Source organism: Dipodomys ordii, unplaced genomic scaffold (genome assembly GCF_000151885.1).
Source record: "Dipodomys ordii isolate 6190 unplaced genomic scaffold, Dord_2.0 Scaffold117, whole genome shotgun sequence".
NCBI classification, from domain to species: Eukaryota; Metazoa; Chordata; class Mammalia; order Rodentia; family Heteromyidae; genus Dipodomys; species Dipodomys ordii.
This window is the reverse complement of record NW_012267333.1, coordinates 462,421-479,225: the sequence shown is the minus strand read 5'-3', so window position 1 is coordinate 479,225 and position 16,805 is coordinate 462,421. Positions and strand designations below refer to the sequence as shown.

The 16,805-nt window shown below is 50.9% G+C and overlaps 4 protein-coding genes across 6 annotated transcripts in view; 1 reads left to right on the top strand and 3 right to left on the bottom strand.

Moving 5' to 3' along the window:
- The window catches only part of Ganab (glucosidase, alpha; neutral AB), a 21,699-nt gene extending 16,804 nt beyond the window's left edge, over positions 1–4,895 (bottom strand). For both annotated transcript variants that reach the window (XM_013029259.1, XM_013029260.1), the window contains exon 1: positions 4,829–4,895. In XM_013029259.1, the coding sequence (XP_012884713.1) occupies positions 4,829–4,866 (38 nt within the window). In that variant the 5' untranslated portion in view covers positions 4,867–4,895. The remainder of the gene's footprint in view (positions 1–4,828) is intronic.
- Positions 4,896–5,117: 222 nt separating this feature from the next.
- On the bottom strand, positions 5,118–9,907 carry Ints5 (integrator complex subunit 5). The gene is made up of 2 exons (XM_013029298.1): positions 9,747–9,907; positions 5,118–8,265 (listed from the first exon to the last, which is right to left on the bottom strand). Exons 1-2 carry the CDS (start codon positions 9,824–9,826, stop codon positions 5,286–5,288), a joined length of 3,060 nt encoding a protein of 1,019 aa, XP_012884752.1. The 5' UTR covers positions 9,827–9,907; the 3' UTR covers positions 5,118–5,285.
- Positions 9,908–12,688: 2,781 nt separating this feature from the next.
- On the bottom strand, positions 12,689–14,420 carry LOC105995551 (chromosome unknown open reading frame, human C11orf98). The gene is made up of 4 exons (XM_013029307.1): positions 14,346–14,420; positions 14,041–14,165; positions 13,109–13,206; positions 12,689–13,024 (listed from the first exon to the last, which is right to left on the bottom strand). The coding sequence occupies exons 1-4, from the start codon at positions 14,382–14,384 to the stop codon at positions 12,915–12,917; spliced, it is 372 nt and encodes a 123-aa protein (XP_012884761.1). The 5' UTR covers positions 14,385–14,420; the 3' UTR covers positions 12,689–12,914.
- Positions 14,421–14,521: 101 nt separating this feature from the next.
- Positions 14,522–15,949, top strand: Mettl12 (methyltransferase like 12). 2 transcript variants are annotated; one of them, XM_013029306.1, is made up of 3 exons: positions 14,522–14,540; positions 14,851–15,109; positions 15,227–15,949. In XM_013029306.1, exons 2-3 carry the CDS (start codon positions 15,046–15,048, stop codon positions 15,928–15,930), a joined length of 768 nt encoding a protein of 255 aa, XP_012884760.1. In that variant the 5' UTR covers positions 14,522–14,540; positions 14,851–15,045; the 3' UTR covers positions 15,931–15,949. The 2 variants fall into 2 exon arrangements, with proteins under 2 accessions (XP_012884760.1, XP_012884759.1); XM_013029305.1 differs by lacking the exon at positions 14,522–14,540 and having other exon boundaries at positions 14,624–15,109.
- The last annotated feature ends 856 nt before the right edge of the window (positions 15,950–16,805 follow it).

Below are 16,805 nucleotides of genomic sequence, written 5' to 3'. Positions count from 1 at the left end.
AAAAGAAAAGAAAAGAGGAAGGGAACAAATAACTTTGGTCTTCAGAGGTCCTGGTATTGACTGGTTACATCAGCCTCTCAAGAAGAAAAATAACAGCTAATCCCGGAGGAAATGGAGGTACCATATGTGTGGATCTGAGAAACAAAGAAAACTGTGCCTTTCATGAATGAGCATGGCTCGAGCTACAATTATAAAGTTAAAGATGCAACCTTACCCAGCCTGCAGGTCACATTTCCTAAGGACCCTAACTCCCACAGTATTCCTCCCGTGTCAACTTTTTTTTCTTCTGTCGGTCGTGGGGCCTGGGCACTGTTCCTCAGCTCTTCAGCTCAAGGCTAACGCTCTAACACTTGAGTCACTGTGCAACTTCTGACTTTTTTTTGCTTATGTGTTGCTGAGGAATCGAACTCAGGCCATCATGCATGTGAGACTAACACTACCACTGAACCACCTTCCTAGCCCCCATGTCTACTTTTGCATCACCATCCAGGGCTGAAAAGAGCAAGAGCTATAACTCTAATGACCTATAACACGGCCATGGGGGCTTGGCTGTATTATATCCCTAACTTTGGACTCTACCAGCAATTTATAAAGTATTAATGCTCTAGTCTCAACCTCTAAAAACATGATTTAATAGGACTGGGATAGGGTCTGGGTATCTGTTTGAAAGCTCTTTAAATGATAAAGTGTTATCTGTAGTTCACAGCTATTTGAGAAACTGAGGCAGGATGACTGCTTGAGCCTAAGAGTTCAAGGCCCAACTGGGCAACATAGTGAAACTTTTCCCATTTCAAAAATATATAGAAAAAAAAAAAAATAAGCCGGGCACCAGTGGCTCACACCTGTAACCCTAGCTACTCAGGAGGCTGAGATCTGAGGATCGAGGTTCAAAGCCAGCCTAGGCAGGAAAGTCCAGGTGACTCTTATCTCCAATAAACCACTAGAAAACCAGAAGTGGTGCTGTGGCTCAAGCGGTAGAGCGCTTGCCTTGAGATGAAGAGCGCAGGGACAGCGCCCAGGCCCAAAGTTCAAGCCCCATGGCCAACCAAAAAAAAAAAAAAAAATGAAATCTGAGAATCACAGTTCAAAGCCAGCCCAGCTCAGGCAGGAAAGTCCATGAGATTCTTATGTCCAAATAACTACCAGAAAACCAGAAGTAGAGCTACTACGGCTCAAAGTGGCAGAGAGCTAGCCTTGAAGTAAACAGTTCAGGGACAGCAAGGCCCAGGCCCTGAGTTCAAACCCCAGGACACACACACACACATACACACACACACACACACACTAAAAAAAAAATAGATATAGGGCTGGGAAGGTGGCTCAGTGGTAGAGCGCTTGCCTTGCATGCATGAGGCCCTGGGTTCGATTCCTCAGCACCACCTAAGCAAAACAAAAAAAGCCGGAAGTGGCGCTGTGGCTCAAGTGGTAGAGTGCTAGCCTTGAGCTGAGGGACAGCGCCCAGGCCCAGAGTTCAGGCCCCTTGACCAGACCGCCCCCCCCAAAAAAAGATATAGACCTATGTATCAGTATATAATCAAGTCTGGCCTTGGACTCACAATCCTCCTGCCTTAGCCTCCAGAGTGCTGGTATTACAGGTATGTACCACTGAAGCCAGCTTTTTCCTTTTCACTATTTTTTTTGTCAGTTGTGGGCCTAGGCGCTGTCCCTGAGCTCTTTAGCTCAAGGAGAGCTCTACCGCTTGAGTCACAGCGCCACTTCCAGTTTTCTAGTGGTTTATTGGAGATAAGAGTCTCACAGACTTTTCTGCCTGGGCTGGCTTTGACCTGTGATCCTCAGATCTCAGCCTCCTGAGTAGCTAGGATTACAGGCATAAGCCATTGGCTTCCAGCATTCTTTCAGTATTTTTGTTGTGTGTGTGTGTGTGGGGGGGGGTCAGGCCAGGGGCTTAAAACTCAGAGCCTGGGCACTATCCCTGAGCTTCTTTTGTTCAAGGCTAGCACTCTACCACTTGAGCCACAACTCTACTTTCTATCTTTTTGGTAGTTTTTAGTTTTAGTGGAGATAAAGAGTCTCACAGAGGGCTGGGAAGGTAGCTCAGTGGTAGAGCGCTTGCCTTGCACGCAAGCGGCCCTGGGTTTGATTCCTCAGCACCACATAAGCAGAAAAAGCTGGAAGTGGTGTTATGGCTCAAGTATTAGAGTGCTAGCCTTGAGCTGATGACTTAGTGGTAGAGTGCTTAACTAGCAAGCATGAAGCCCTGGGTTTGATTCCTCAGTGCCATATACACAGGAAAAGCTGGAAGTGGTGCTATGGCACAAGTGGTAGAGTGCTAGCCTTGAGCAAAAAGAAGCTCAGGAGCCGGGCGCTGGTGGCTCACGCCTGTAATCCTAGCTACTCAGGAGGCTGAGATCTGAGGATCGCTGTTCAAAGCCAGCCCGGGCAGGAGAGACCGTGAGACTCCTATCTCCAATAAACCACCAGAAAACCGGAAGTGGCGCTGTAGCTCAAGTGGTAGAGCGCTCACCCTGAGCTGAAGAGCTGAGGGACAGCGCCCAGGCCCAGAGTTCAAGACCCACGACCGACAAAAAAAAAAAAAAAAAGAAGCTCAGGGACAGGCCCTGAGTTCAAGCCCCAGGACTGGCTAAATAAATAAATATACATATATGTGTGTATACATATGTGTGTACACACATATATACATATATTGGAGGACGTAACAATGCTCGATAGGAAATGTACTCATTACCTTACTCATGTAACTGTAACCCCTCTGTACAATATTTTTACAATAAAAAAATTTTTTTTTAAAAATCTCAGACTTTCCTGTCTAGGCTGGCTTTGGCTTTGTACCGTCATTCTCAGATCTCAGCCTCCTGAGTAGTTAGGATAACAGGTATGAGCAACTGGCACTTGGCCAGCTGGTAACTCTTATTATATGAGTAGTATAGGAGCACTTGCTAGAGAAGATTCCAAAGTGGAGAGGTAGAGAAGAGGGACACAGATTTCTTCTTGGCAATTAAACTTTGCAATTTGTCGGAAGTGGCACTGTAGCTCAAGTGGTAGAGTGTTCGTCTTGAGCTGAAGAGCTCAAGATAGTGCCCAAGACCAGAGTTCAAACCCCACAACCGACAAAAAACAAAAACAAAAAAACCTTTGCAATTTGTAATAGAATTACTAAAGACAGGACGGACCTACTATACACATTGGATCTAGCCTTTGTATCTTTTTTTTTTTTCCGGTCAGACATGGGGCCTGAACTCTGGGCCTGGGCGCTGTCCCTCAGCTCTTCAGCTCAAAGTTAGCACTCTAACACCTCAGCCACAGTGCCACTTCCGGCCTCTTCTACTTATGTGGTGCTGAGAATTGAACACTGGGCCGCATGCATGCAAGGCAAGCACTCTACCACTGAGCTACCTTCCCAGCCCTGTATCTGTTTATAAGCTAACAATTTTAAAAATTCACCAGAGTACTCAGTGGTAATCACTTGCCTCGCCTGCACCATGGCAAAAAAAAAAAATTTAAATAAGAAAATTACTAGAAAGGAGATCATAGAACATATCTAAGCTTTCTAGGGCCACAAGGCTACCAAGTGAGCACTCCACAGCAGACCAGTGAGAAAAAAGGCAAGGTTTGTATCAGCAAAATGAACAAAATAAATGCTATCAGAAAATTCAGGCAAGGGCATGTGGCGGAGTTCTTGAAGAATGGCTACAGTAAGCATCTTGGACCACTGAGTCCATATTCATCCTTCCCTAAGCAACAGTGTTAAGTCAAATACTCTGTGCAGTATTTAGAGTTGGAGGAATGACCATGGGGAATCAAATTTTATTGATTTGTGCCAGCACTGGGGCTTGAACTCAGGGCCTGGTAGCTGTACCAACTGAGTCCCAACTCCACTTCTGGCTTTTTGTTGGTTCATTGGAAATAAGAATCTCATGAACTTTCCTGCCTAGGATGGCTTTGAACCTTGACCTCAGATCTCAGCTTTCTGAGAAGCAAGATGGACAGGCTTGATTCATACCTGCACTTAGCAGAGAATAGGATTTCTAGATATCTTTTAATTATGCTCTGTCGAAAGGAGCTAGGAATCCAGGGATGCTCTGAGCACCACTAAACAAGAAGAGTTCATAAGCTAAAAAGTCAGGCATGAGCTGCAGGGCAAGTAAGACCTGTTTATTGTCTCAGGCTTCCCAGAGCTTAAGTTTATGATCCATTCTTCCCCCGTATATCCGTTAGGTAAACGCTTTGTGGAGCTGATGTGTTTCCAACCCTTTCCCCTTCTGCCCCCGGTACTTAAAACTTCAGAGCAAGGACTAGACCATTCGATTACGTGTCGTGTTTGAGCAACATCATCCATGCAGACTCTGAACTTACAGATCCTACCCCAGCCAAAGTGAACACTAGCCAGGGCTGGTGCTCACGTGAAGATAACAATAGTAGGGATGGAGCCCGGGCAGAGCCCGGGGCGAGGCGGACGCGAGCTTCCAGCCCGGCTAAAGGGCCCTAAGGCAACAGGCGGCTTTGCCTGGAACGGGAGTGCGTGTGTCCCCCGCACCCCCACCCTAGCCTCCCCCGACGACCCAGCTACTGCGGGAAGAAGGCGGCGCGAACCGCCGGGGAGAGAGGCCCAGGCCGAGAAGAGCGCGCAGGTGCGGCCTTTTTGAACTCCGGGGCTGGACCAGGAGCCCCCGGGGCCAGGCCACCACGACGCGGGGGGCTGGAGGAGCCTGAGGCCGCCTCGAGGAACAAAGGGTCTGCGCGAGGTCAGGGGGAGCAGGGTGGCAGACAGGGTGTAAGGAAGGGAGCGATACGGGGTCTGGGGAGTTAGGGGCATCCGGGTGCGCCCCCCGGGTTCCGGACTCCTCACCGCCTCCTACGCGCCGCCACTGCCGCTACCGCCGCCATCTTGTGCCCGGTTTGCTCCTTGACCCCGAGCGGCCCCGCCCCTGCGCACGCAGGGCCACGTATCATAGTGCCCTCCCCTTCCGGCCTCCTGATTGGCGAATGCAAAGAGGGGCCGACCGTCCGTCCTATCCGCAGACCACACACCTTACCTGCTCCCGAGGCGGGGCGGGGCGGGGCGGGGCGGGGCGGGGCGCTCAGCGCTGTCAAGATTTCTCCAGCTCCCCACCTTAGGCACAAACACTGGACTGTTCGTCTCAACTCGGCAAATTTTATTTAGAAAAAAAGTAGGGTGGGGGAAAAGTGACAGCACTTATGAAGCTAAGGATGTAGACATGAACCCTCCTGTGGCACAGCTCTTTAAGTCTCTTCTCTCACTGTTCAACCTCCGTGGGCGTCTGGTGCGGGGTGCGGGGGGGAGGTTAGGTCCCCTGCCGAAGGAGGGTGGGTGGTGAGGGTGCCTGGAAACGGCCGGAGAAGAGGCCCAGGCGATCGACGTTGCGGTGGAGCACGCTGTGGAGCACTGCCAGGTGCGGGCCGCCCTCGCCCCCACCCTCCCTAGAGAAGTCCCGGATGAAGCGGCCGCGCTCAGACTGGAAGATGAACTTCTGGGGCAGGGGCCCGTGCTCCCGGAGAAAGCCCCAGACACTGAGCAGCAACAGGCGCACTTCAAAAGGGGCCAGCTGGCTAAATACTTCGTGCATATTACCCAGGGCAGGTGGTAAGAGGCTTCCCTCGGCCATGACAGCCACCAGGGTGCAGGATGCCTCCAGGTGCCAGGGGGAGTGAGCCGTGTCAGGGTGGCGGGAGGCTTCCCAATGGCCCAACAGGGCGGCCAGCAGCCCCCGCAGCAGCACAGAGCAGTAGCACAGGGCCGGGGGAGCAGCTGCGACCAGCTTTAACAGCTCGAAGAGCAGAGGCTGTTCTCGGAAGCGTCGGCCAATGCGGAGATCCCGCTCCACAGTGGCCCGGGCGTGCTCCTCTGGGGGCCAGGCCAGCTCTGCCCCAGCCGCATCTGGACACACACTTTCCACCAGGGTCACTGCAACTGCTTTGGCTGCCTCTGGACTGAGGGTAGACGCACTCCAGCAACCCCCACATTCAGCGCTCCCGGAGGCAGAACAGCAGTGCACCAAGAGGCTGAGAAGGCTCTGGGTGTTATAAATCACCTCCTGCTGGTTTCGAGACTGCGTAAGCTTTGGTGGTTTTAAGCCACGACCAATGACTCCAGCGTGGAAAACAGACCAGATCCCTCCAGGCCCTGGCACAGCTGCAGTGTGCCGCCGGTTTGTGTCCAACAGGGAGGCCGATGCCAAAGGAGCTGAAACAAGTGAGAGGTTTTCATTGTCCTCGTCCACTTCCCCTCCAAACAGTTCTGTGTTGCCTCGATGTAAGGCTCCCTCAACTAGTAGCTGCAAGACAGCCTTGAGCCCAGCTGGGGAAGTCTGAGAAAGGCGGGTGAGGAGATGAGAGGCAGAGGCCACACCTGGGGGGCCATGTAGCCTCAGAGAGGCAAAGAAGCGGTGCACCCCAGCTCTGACCAATCCCAGGAGTTGGGAGGGAGACAGGGCTTCCAGAGGAAAGGGGCAGATGGCCAAGAGGGAAGCTGCAGCTTCAGCTACTTCTTCCTCAGGATGTAGCAAGAGAGGAGCCAGGTCAGACAGATGGGCTGAGGCAGACTCTCCAAAGCGAGCCCCTAGGGTGGCAGAGCCTTCACCACCTTGCTGTTCCCAGCCCACTAGCAGTGCCAAGTTGCGCAGGAAACGGGATGTGAAGGGAGGTTGTAAAGTCCCTGCATGCACCCGAGCCAGGCAGCTTCGAAAAGCCAGGGGGAGGAGGCCAGAGAGACTGACCACCAGCCCTGCATATAATTGGGTTGCCAAACTCAATTCTTCAGGGCTTCGGGCTCTGCTTAGTAGATGGCCCAACGCCTCAGGTCCGCAACTGGGCCGGGTATAGACAGAAAGCAGGCCTAAAAGCTGGTGCTGCCAGAGGAAGCGCTTCCGTTCTAGCCGCAATGTCTCTCCACACAGCTCTCCAACGTGGTTTTTTAGTGCATCCAGAAAGGGCACTGGACGGGGAGGTGGGGGGGGGCCCAGCACCCCTTCCCCGGGAGATCCACCCCGGTGATGAACCAGCTTTTGCAGGTGCAGCAGCAGCAGCTGGATCAGTCGGTCACAGGCTTCTCGCACAGTGTCTGGTACAGCCAGGCCCTGGGTGGTGATGACTGAAGCAGGCATTGCTGTGTCCACCAGGAACTGCAGCAGGCGGTAGGCACCTGCACCTGAGGCCTGGCTCACCAGGTGCACAGCCAGATTGAGCATGTTGTCCAGCTCCTCTCGGGGGAATCCCTGCAGGTGTTGTTGCAGCTGGCTCAGCACAGCTGGGGGCTTGAGGCAATCCACAAGTTCTCCAGAGACCGTGCCAAGTAGAGCTGGTGACATGACTGCCAGCTGCAGTAGGAAGGGAACTGTAGCCTGAAGGGAAGGGTCCCCGCTCCGGCCTCCGGTGCCCCCTGCCAGGCTATCATGGAACATTCTCAGGAGCTCCCGTCTGATGCTGTCTCCATGGCGGGAGGCCAGGTGCCCTAGAATGCCTACAACTGAGGCAATCTTGGGCACCCGTTTCTCCCCAGGGAGGACAGGAGAGCCAGGGAATGGATCTGTGGACGGAGCCTGAGAAGAACTTCCACCGCCACCACCAGCTCCACCTCCAGCCCCACCATGGACACAGAAGTCCTTAAGCCCACAGGAAAGGACTCGAGAGATGATAGTGCCAGGAAAGGAGGAGCCAATATGTGCCACAACCCAGTCAAAGTGTGGGGAATGCTGGACTGAAGTGTCTAGCAAGGCATCCACACAAGCATCTGGGCAGCTACCAATGAGAGCTGAGAGGCACTGCACATAGATGTCCATTAACGTACGGGTGGCCCTACAACCCATCCAGAGCTGCAGCAGTTCATTGAGAGAGCCAGTAGCATGGGGAACACGCTGATGTTGGCCTGAATAGGTACTGCTCAGTTGACCCATGAGGTCAATAGACCATGCGCTAATCACAGGTGCCCAGGCCTTTGGATTGGCACGGATAAACTCAGACAGCACCTGCTGTACTTCCTGTATCACATCCTCTAGACCTGGTCCCCCAGCAGGGACGTGGGAAGGTGGAGGTGGACGGAGGTGAGGAGGACCAGCCACAGGGCTTTCATCTAGGGCAGCTAGATGGGCCCGGACACTCTCATCAAAAACACCTCTTAAGTGGTCCAGCACAGCAGCCCGAGCAGGTGGCAAACAGCGCAGCAGCAGAAGACTACAGCGAGCATGTTCCCGGGCTGAGAGTTGGTGACCCAGGATGGGATCTACACCAGTGAGAAAAGCCTTGATTTCCTGGGACAGCTCCTGAGCACTACAAGGAAGCAAAAAAAAAAAAAAAAAAAAGCAGACTTAGAGCACTGGGAGAGATTAGGTAAGTTACAGGCCTTCTGTGAGTTTAAGTTTCTATATAAAACAAGGAAAATAAATTGTACCTTCTTCACAAGAACTTATGAAACATGTATCACATTAGCTATCACTCAATAAATGCTCATTTTCTTTCCATAACAAAAATACTAGCAGTCAATAACTTAAAACTGTCAGCTCTGACTTCAAGCACCACTGGTAGAAAAGTCCAAGAGACTATCTTCAGTTAACAAGCAAAAAAAAAAAAAAAAAAAAGCTGATCTGGAGCTGTGGCTCAAGTGTAGAGTGCCAATTGTGAACCAAAATGCCGAATAAGACACACAAAAAGACCAGCTACCTTGTTTGTTTGTTTTTTTTTGGGGGGGGGGGCATCAAAGCTTGAACCCAGGCTTCACACATGCTAAGCATATGTTCTGCCCTGAGCTACACCCCTAGCCAGGACAGATCCTCTTTAAATTATTTTACATGTATTATTTCAATCCAGACAACAGCTCAATAAAGAAGCACAATTATGATCGACTCTAAAGATAAGGTAATCAAAATTAAGTGATCAGACTATACACTCCAAAAGGATAGGAACGATTCCCTTACACTTTTCAACACTAAATCCCCTTTTATTGAAGTGCTGGTCCAGTACAGGAGGTGTAAATTTTTGTTGAATTGAGTAAATACATTTTGTGTCTCACTCCCCTGCACAACAAAAGCATCCTGGAATCCGGTGCAATGGAAACTCGTTAACCCCCTTACTAAATAAAGGCTCTCCCTCCCAACACCTGTTCTTTCCATATTGTGCAAAAATCTTAGCTACTCACCACCTACCCAACACCTTCAAAGTGCCTGAGAATCGAGTGTCCTAGAGCACAGACAAGAGTAATGCCTTCCAACCTTCCCCTTCTGAAAACATACGGGTTCCTTCTTAGAAGGCAAGAGGCAAATTGCCTTTTCTGTCAAAGAAAGCATCCTTTAGGGGCTGTGCATTCATTCCTCTGTGCCATTCCTCTCTGGTTCCTCAAAATAAAAGAAAATCCACCCCCAAGATGAGGAGAGAGTGCAAGGGAAAAGTCTACCAGAAACATTCAATACGTTTCTGCACCTGGATTATCACAGTCTATGAAAATCAAGGCCTTCTGGGTTCCTTCAGGTTGAAAGGGATAGAATGACTTAGGTTCCCAAGAGTTCTGTTATCCGCAAAGCCAAGAGAAGGTAAGCAATAGGGAGGAGGGAGAGGCAGGACCAAGATCTTGGGAGGGCGGGCACTGGAGCCCAGGGTTTTTAAGAGAAGCAATCCCCAGGTTCTGGGAGGACGCGAACCGGAATCTCTTAGAACCCTGACGCGAGTTCTTGGGGTAGGATCCGGGTATCTACCGAGAAGGCTGGGGATCGGCGCGGGGCCGCGCGGTGGGGGAAGATACCAAGGGCTCTGACTACCTGAGAGGCGCGGGACCGTGGGTGGCGGGGGCAGGCCCGGGAGGCCCCGGGGCCCCGGGAGGGTCGCACAACGCGGACATCCCGGAGCCCTACCCCAAGCCCGAGGCGGGAGCGGCGGAGCTCAGACGGCGCATGCGCGTTGACGAGAGACGCGAAAGAAAGTAGTGCGGAAGCTTCACAGGAAAACGAAACCGACGTTGTTCCTGAGCCGAGCACTTGGGTTCCGCAGCGCATTGATGACAGCAGGAAGTCGACCGACCCTCAACACGTCCCTCCCACCCCACTCGCCAAAGGATCATTGACAGATTGAGGCTTGGCGTGACATTCACATGGATTTCACGTTTGGTGTGTGTGTGTGTGTGTGTGTTTTTGTTTTTTTTTTTTGCCAGTCTTGAGGCTTGAACTCAGGGTCTGGGCACTGTCCTTGAGCTTCTTTTGCTCAAGGCTAGCACTCTGCCCATAGGCACCACTTCCGGCTTTTTCTGTGTATGTGGTAGTGAGGAATCGAACCCAGGGCTTCATGTATGCAAGGCAAGCACTCTACCATTAAGCCACAGTCCCAGCCAGATTTCTTTTTCTTTTTTAACATTTTTCCATTATGGGGCTTGAACTCTGGCGCTGAGCGCTGTCCCTCAGCTCTTCAGCCCAAGGCTAGCGCTCTACCACTTGAGCCACAGCGCCACTTGCGGGTTTTTGTTGGTTTATTGGAGATAAGAGTTTCACAGTCTTTCTTGCCTGGGCTGCCTCTGAACCATGATCCTCAAATCTCAGCCTCCTGAGTAGCTAGGATTACAGGGGTGAGCCACCAGCATCCAGCTTAAACATTATTTTTATACTGATAAAATTACTAAAATGAAGCTCATGAGCTTTTCAAAAGACATCGATACCCAGGCATATTGGTATACGTCTGCAATCCCAACTCCCAGGAGGATCACAAATTCCAGGACTCTCTGGGATACATACATAGCGAGATTCTGTCTCAAAAAAGATAACAGTAATAATAATGATTATTAATGTATAATTATGTAGAATAATAAAACAATTACGTAAAAAGTAATGAAAGGAAGCCAGGCACTGGTGGTTCATGCTTGTAGATCTGAGAATCATGGTTTGAACCCAGCCCAGGAAAGAAAATCCAAGACTTTTTTTTATCAGTTGTGGGGATTGAACTCAGTGCCTGGGCACTCCATTCCTAAGCTTTTTTGCTCAAGGCTAGTGATCTAACCATGTTGAGCCACAGCTTCACTTCCATATTGTTGCTAGAGATAAGTCTCAAGAACAGTGCCCATGCCCTGAGTTCAAGCTCTATCTAGGACAGGAAAAACAAACAAAAAACAAAAAACTGGGACATGGCTGTTTAGTAATCTTGCCGTGGAGGACTAGAGGAATGGCCCAAGTGATAGAACCACAACAGTGAGCAAATAGCTGAGCAACAGCTAGAGACCCTGAGTTCAATGGGGGGCAGGTCTAGAGATTACTATTGACGTTTCAGGACCGTTCTGACAAAAAGTTCTTGAAACTCCACCTCACCAAATAAAGAAATGTGTGGTGGCACACTTGTCATCCCAGCTACTCTGGAAGCATAAATAGGAGCATCACCATTCAGGCTAGCCTCAGCAAAAAGTGAGACCCTACTTGAAAAACAAAAGGCAAAAAGCCTGGCTTCATTAATAAAGCACTGGGTCCCAGCTGGGTGTTGGTAGCTCATGCCTGTAATCCTAGCTACTCAGAAGGCTGAGATCTGAGGATCATGGTTCAAAGGCAGCCTGGGCAGGAAAGTCTGTGAGACTCTTTTTTTTTTTTTCCTTTTTGCTTATGTGGTGCTGAGGAATCGAACCCAGTGCCTCTGGCATGCAAGGCATGCGCTCTACCACTGAGCCACCTTCCAAGCCCCAGTCTGTGAGACTCTTATGTCCCAGAAAACCAAAAGTGGCATTGTGGCTCAAGTGATAGAGCACTAGCCTTGAGCTGAAGAACACAGGGACAGCACCCATGCCGAGTTCAAGATCCACAGCTGACAGAAAAAAAAAAAAAAAAAAAAAAAAGGCCAGTTCTGGGGATTGCCTCAGGGCCTTGGCACTGTTCTGAGCTTCTTTTGCTCAAAGCTAGTACTCTACCACTTGAGCCACAACACCACTTTTGAGTTTTTCTGTTTATGTGGTACTGAGGAATCAAACCCAGGGCTTATGCATGCTAGGCAAGCACTCTGCCAGTAAGTCATATTCCTAGCCCAAAAGTTGTCTATTAACAGTATCTAATTAGAGATGAAATATGGAAGCTGATTCTGTAGTGGTAGAACGCTTGATTACCATGCATGAACACCTAGGTTTGATCTCCAACACTAGAAAAAAGGACAATGGGAAACATTTGGTCTTTATTTTATTAAAAACATCAAACCAAAGAAGCAAGATTAAGTGAAGTAACGTAATTTGCCCAACCTGGCAAAACCACAGGGGTAGGGGCAGGACTGGTACCAGCATCCACACCTGCCTCCCCTCTAATAATCTCTACTTTTGTTAGAAATGGAAAGCTAGAGTGTCACTCATTAGGGAGGCCGGGCCATTGGAGAGGCTGGGTTTTTTTTTACTAGTTCTGGGGCTTGAACTCAGGGCATGGGCACTGTCCCTAAGCCTCTTTGTGCTCCAGGCCAGCACTCCACCACTTGAGCCAGAGTGCCACTTCCAGCTTTTTCCGAATAGTTTATTAGAGGTTAGAGTTTCATGGACTTTCCTGCCCTGGGCTGGCTTTGAACAGTAATCCTCAGATCTCAGCCTCCAGAGTAACTAGGATTACAGGTGTGAGCTACTGGCACCCAGTAAGCGAGGCTGGTTTTTATTTGCCTTTGTTCAAGGAAATTCTGTGCGTCCTGCTTCTGGCCTATCTCCACCTACACTCTTTTCAAAGTCCATCTCTATCTCTACACTTAATCATACATGCCTCAGTCAAACTCTAGGGTTTTATTACAAATGGATTTGATTGCTAGAGAGGATGCTCTCCAGTCTTTCTTCTGTGCCTTTTTCCCTCCTAACATCCCTCTAGGGAAAGTCAGCAGACCACTGTAGAAGAGGAATCTGAGAAAAATGAAGGAGGTTCATGCTTTCTCCAAAGTCCTTTGAAGCAACTACCAAATCCTTCTGGCTTCAGCTGAGAATATCCAGGTAGAGGAGTTTAGCTCTCCCCTTCAAGGTCCTCCATGTCTACATCCTGGGGGGCTTTTATCTTCTTTGGTCGTTTGCACTGTGCTTCACTAGTCCTGGTTGGCTTTGAAGGGGCTTCCACTGAACAAAGGGAAGAAAGAAACATTGAAGAACCCAAACAAACCCTGTTTTCCTTTCACTTCCATCTCTGTGTCCCAGTCTCACCTTCCATAGCTGCTTTTTCTTTCTGTGCAAGCCGGATCTGCTGTAGGAGTTTTCTGCGCTTCTTCCCAGACAGAGTAATGTTGGCCCGAGCACTGGACCTGAACAATAGATAGCAAACAAGGATACACAGGTCAACTTGAACCAACCCAGGTCACAAGAGTGATTCTTTGATTTCAAGAGTGAGCCTTTGATTTCAAATAACTTAAGTGTCTTGAAGTGTGGGCTTTCATGTTGTGAGTCAAGTCCAACATACTTAATTCCAACCAACATACTCTTCAGGATAAGGTTATTACATGAAGTCCTTTTTGTTTCTTCTGTGTGGGTACACAGCCTCTAGGGACTTTAGCTTTTTTCCCTCAAGGCTAGCACTCTACCATTTGAACCACACCTTCCATCTTCCTGATGTTAATTGGAGCTAAGAGTCTCACTAACGTTCCAGTCCTGACTGGAGTCCATCTCCTGAGTAGCTGGGGTTACAGGCTTCAGCTACCAGCACCCTGCTTACCTAAAATCCTTAAGTAAACATTAAAGTTTAACTAAACTTTAATTAACGAATGAAAACTCTTCCCCAGAATCAAGAGTCTTGACATTCATAAGTAAAATCCTGTGTGTACCTTTAGGAAAATTCAAAGAATTGTGTACACTTACAGATGCACTTTTCTGTATGAAAAATAAGCTTACTTAAAAAAAAACCTTAAGTGAATGTACATACCTAGTACAAGATGTGATAGTGACAATCCTGCAGAAGCTGTAAGACGGGTGTGGTGAGCGGCTAGCATAGTTTAGGAACCAACACAGCTGAGACTTTTTCTGTATTAATATGAGCGTTCAAGAAAACGCCAGGGGAGGTTTTGGCTGCTCTGGAGCTTGGAAAGCAGGGAGGACAATAAGAAATCAATGGGGAGGACCAAGGGAAAAGATCTGGCACTCACGCTCTCTTCTTGAGGTGATGCCTCGTGATCAGCCCTTCGTCTATCACCGCCCCAACCACCTTGCGCTTCAGTCTTCGCTCCCGGTTCAAAACTCGCCGGCGCTTGAACAGCTTCTTCTTCAACTCCTACAAAGCGCGGGGGGGGGAGGGGTAGAAGCATGGAATCAGCTGAGGATGCGTTCGGCCACCCGGGTTCCCTCTGACACTTGGCAGCCCCAGTTTCCCATCGATCTAGTGCAGGAGGAGAAGACTCTGAAAAAGCTTGGGGAAACATTCGCAAACAGCCCCCCTTTCCCCGACAGTCACCGTTCGGGGCCGGTTGATCTTTCCTCCCGGAGCACCCATAATTGCAGCGTGGTTCACTCCTGGCCGCACTTCCGCTCTTCGCGACGTCCGCGAGACCACGCCCCCTATCCATCGGACCAATCAGGGCAAGGGGGCGTGCCACGGGCCTATATAAGAGACCTCGCGCCGAGCCGCAGCCTTTTGAAGGGATCCTTGGTAAGTGGGTGGTGTTCTGGAGGTTTCTCGGCCGGCAGCGGTCGTCCCGGGGGTGAAGGGAGGCGGCCTGCATCCATCAAGCCCTCCATTTCTTGGCGGGGAGCGGGCGTGCAGTCCCGATCTCCGTTATGTACGGAGGCAGAAGGAAAGGGCTCGAGCCCTCTCGGCGTCATGTCTTCGGTGCCGGCGGCTTCTCGTACGCCGGTTCTATCCTCAAGCGCCGGGACATGCGTCCCCGATCGAGGCGGAACATGTGAAGCGCGGCGGTTCCCCTTCCGCGAGGGGCTCACACACCTCTCTCTGGTTCCAGGTCTGCGGTCGCCGCCCCGTGATGGAGAGCTGACGTGTTTCCTCCCTTCATGGTACTGTTGCCGCCAATAAAGGCTGTCCACGCAGGTCGGTGTCCGCCTCCTTTACACCCGAGGCTCGGTCCGGGCAGGCTGTGCGGGCCATCCCCCCACCCCCGCCACGTGAGCCAGCGCCGCGACCTTGCCGGCACCTCCGGATGGCCGCGCTCCGCCCACCGCTCCCAGTGCCGACTCTGGCCCGAGCGCGCCGGATGTTGGCCGGTAGGGACGGTGGGACTGCGGGACAGGGCGGGAGAGGGGGAGGAGCGGGTGTGACTATTCCTTGTCGCTGAAATCATGACTTAGGACCCTAGGGTACATTTGAGCCGTTTTTTGCAGCGGCGAGGTTGAAACCCAGCACCGGGTACCCTCCGCCTGCATCCACAGGCTCTCTGGCCAGTAGCTGCCTGGCAGACCGCCGCCTCTGGGATCGGCTCCACACCCAGCCCCGTCTGGCCGGTGTCCCCACTTTCGACTGGTTCTTTGGATATGAGGAAATCCAGGAACTTCTCCTGCCTCTGCTGCAAGAGGCCCGAGCCACTGGCCCACTGCGGGTGCTGGATGTGGGCTGTGGGACCTCTAGCCTCAGCGCGGGCCTCTATACCAAATCCCCACACCCTGTGGATGTACTAGGTATAGACTTCTCTGCTGTGGCTGTGGCCCACATGAATGGCCTCCTAGTGGGTGGCCAAAACCAAGCACCCCTACGCCCTGGGCACCCTGCCTCTTGCCTCCGCTTCATGCATGCTGATGCCCAGAACATGGCATCTATAGCTCCCTCGGGTTCCTTCCAACTAGTGTTGGACAAGGGCACCTGGGACGCTGTTGCTCGGGGTGGTCTCCCTGGGGCATACCAGCTACTGTCAGAATGCCTGAGGGTCTTAAGCCCTGGAGGGACCCTGATTCAGTTCTCAGATGAAGACCCTGATGTACGACTGCCCTGCTTGGAGCAAAGATCCCATGGCCGAACTGTGACAGTGCAGGAGCTGGGTCCTTTCAAGGGCATTACCTACTTTGCTTATTTGGTAAAAGGTTCTCAATAAAACATGTTTTGGTCCCCAATCTGGTGTTTTCTATTTAGCAAGGAGAGATGAGAGTTGCTTTACCTTTGCAATATGGATGGCAGGACTTTTCTGTTGACTTAACTTTCAGACTAGAGATCCGATTACATGGAATATGCCTTGGTGGTTTGGGGTGAGTGCTCAGAAAAAGACTGGGTCACTTCCAACTAAAAGCAGAGGCAAGATGAGTTTTCTGAACCGAACTAGGTGACAATACTCACCCCCAAAGGTGGTATGAGGTGGGAGGTGAGAATATTCCACCAAGCAGCTTCTACAGACACAGGAACCTGTCTCCCCAAGAGGACAGGCGTTTGCAGGTTCCTGACAGTCTTTGTGAGGAATCCAGTAATCATCTTGCTCTTCTTCCTGCTCCCAGTTGATTCCAGGGTTAAATGTTCTTAAGGGAGAGCTGGGGTCCTGTGGACTCCAAGCCCAGCCTGGAGGAATGAGAATTAAGGAGCTCATCATTAAGATTGAAAATTAAAGATGAAGTGTTGAGTGCCTTCCTGCAAAATAAGTTCATACCCCAGTACAGCCTTAGAAATATCTGCCTTCGGGCTGGGAAGATGGCTCAGTGGTAGAGTGCTTGCCTTGCATGCACAAGGCCCTGGGTTCAATTCCTCAGCACCACATAGGCACAAAAAGCCGGAAGTAGGGCTGTGGCTCAGGTGGTAGAGTGGTAGCCTTGAGGTGAAGAGCTGAGGGACAACGCCCAGGCCCAGAGTTCAGAGTCCCACGACCAACAAAAAAAAAGAAAAAGTTCTCTGGGGCTGGGAAGGTGGCTCAGTGGTAGAGTGCTTGCCTTGCATGCCTGAGGCCCTGGGTTCGATTCCTCAGCACCACATAAGCAAAAAGAA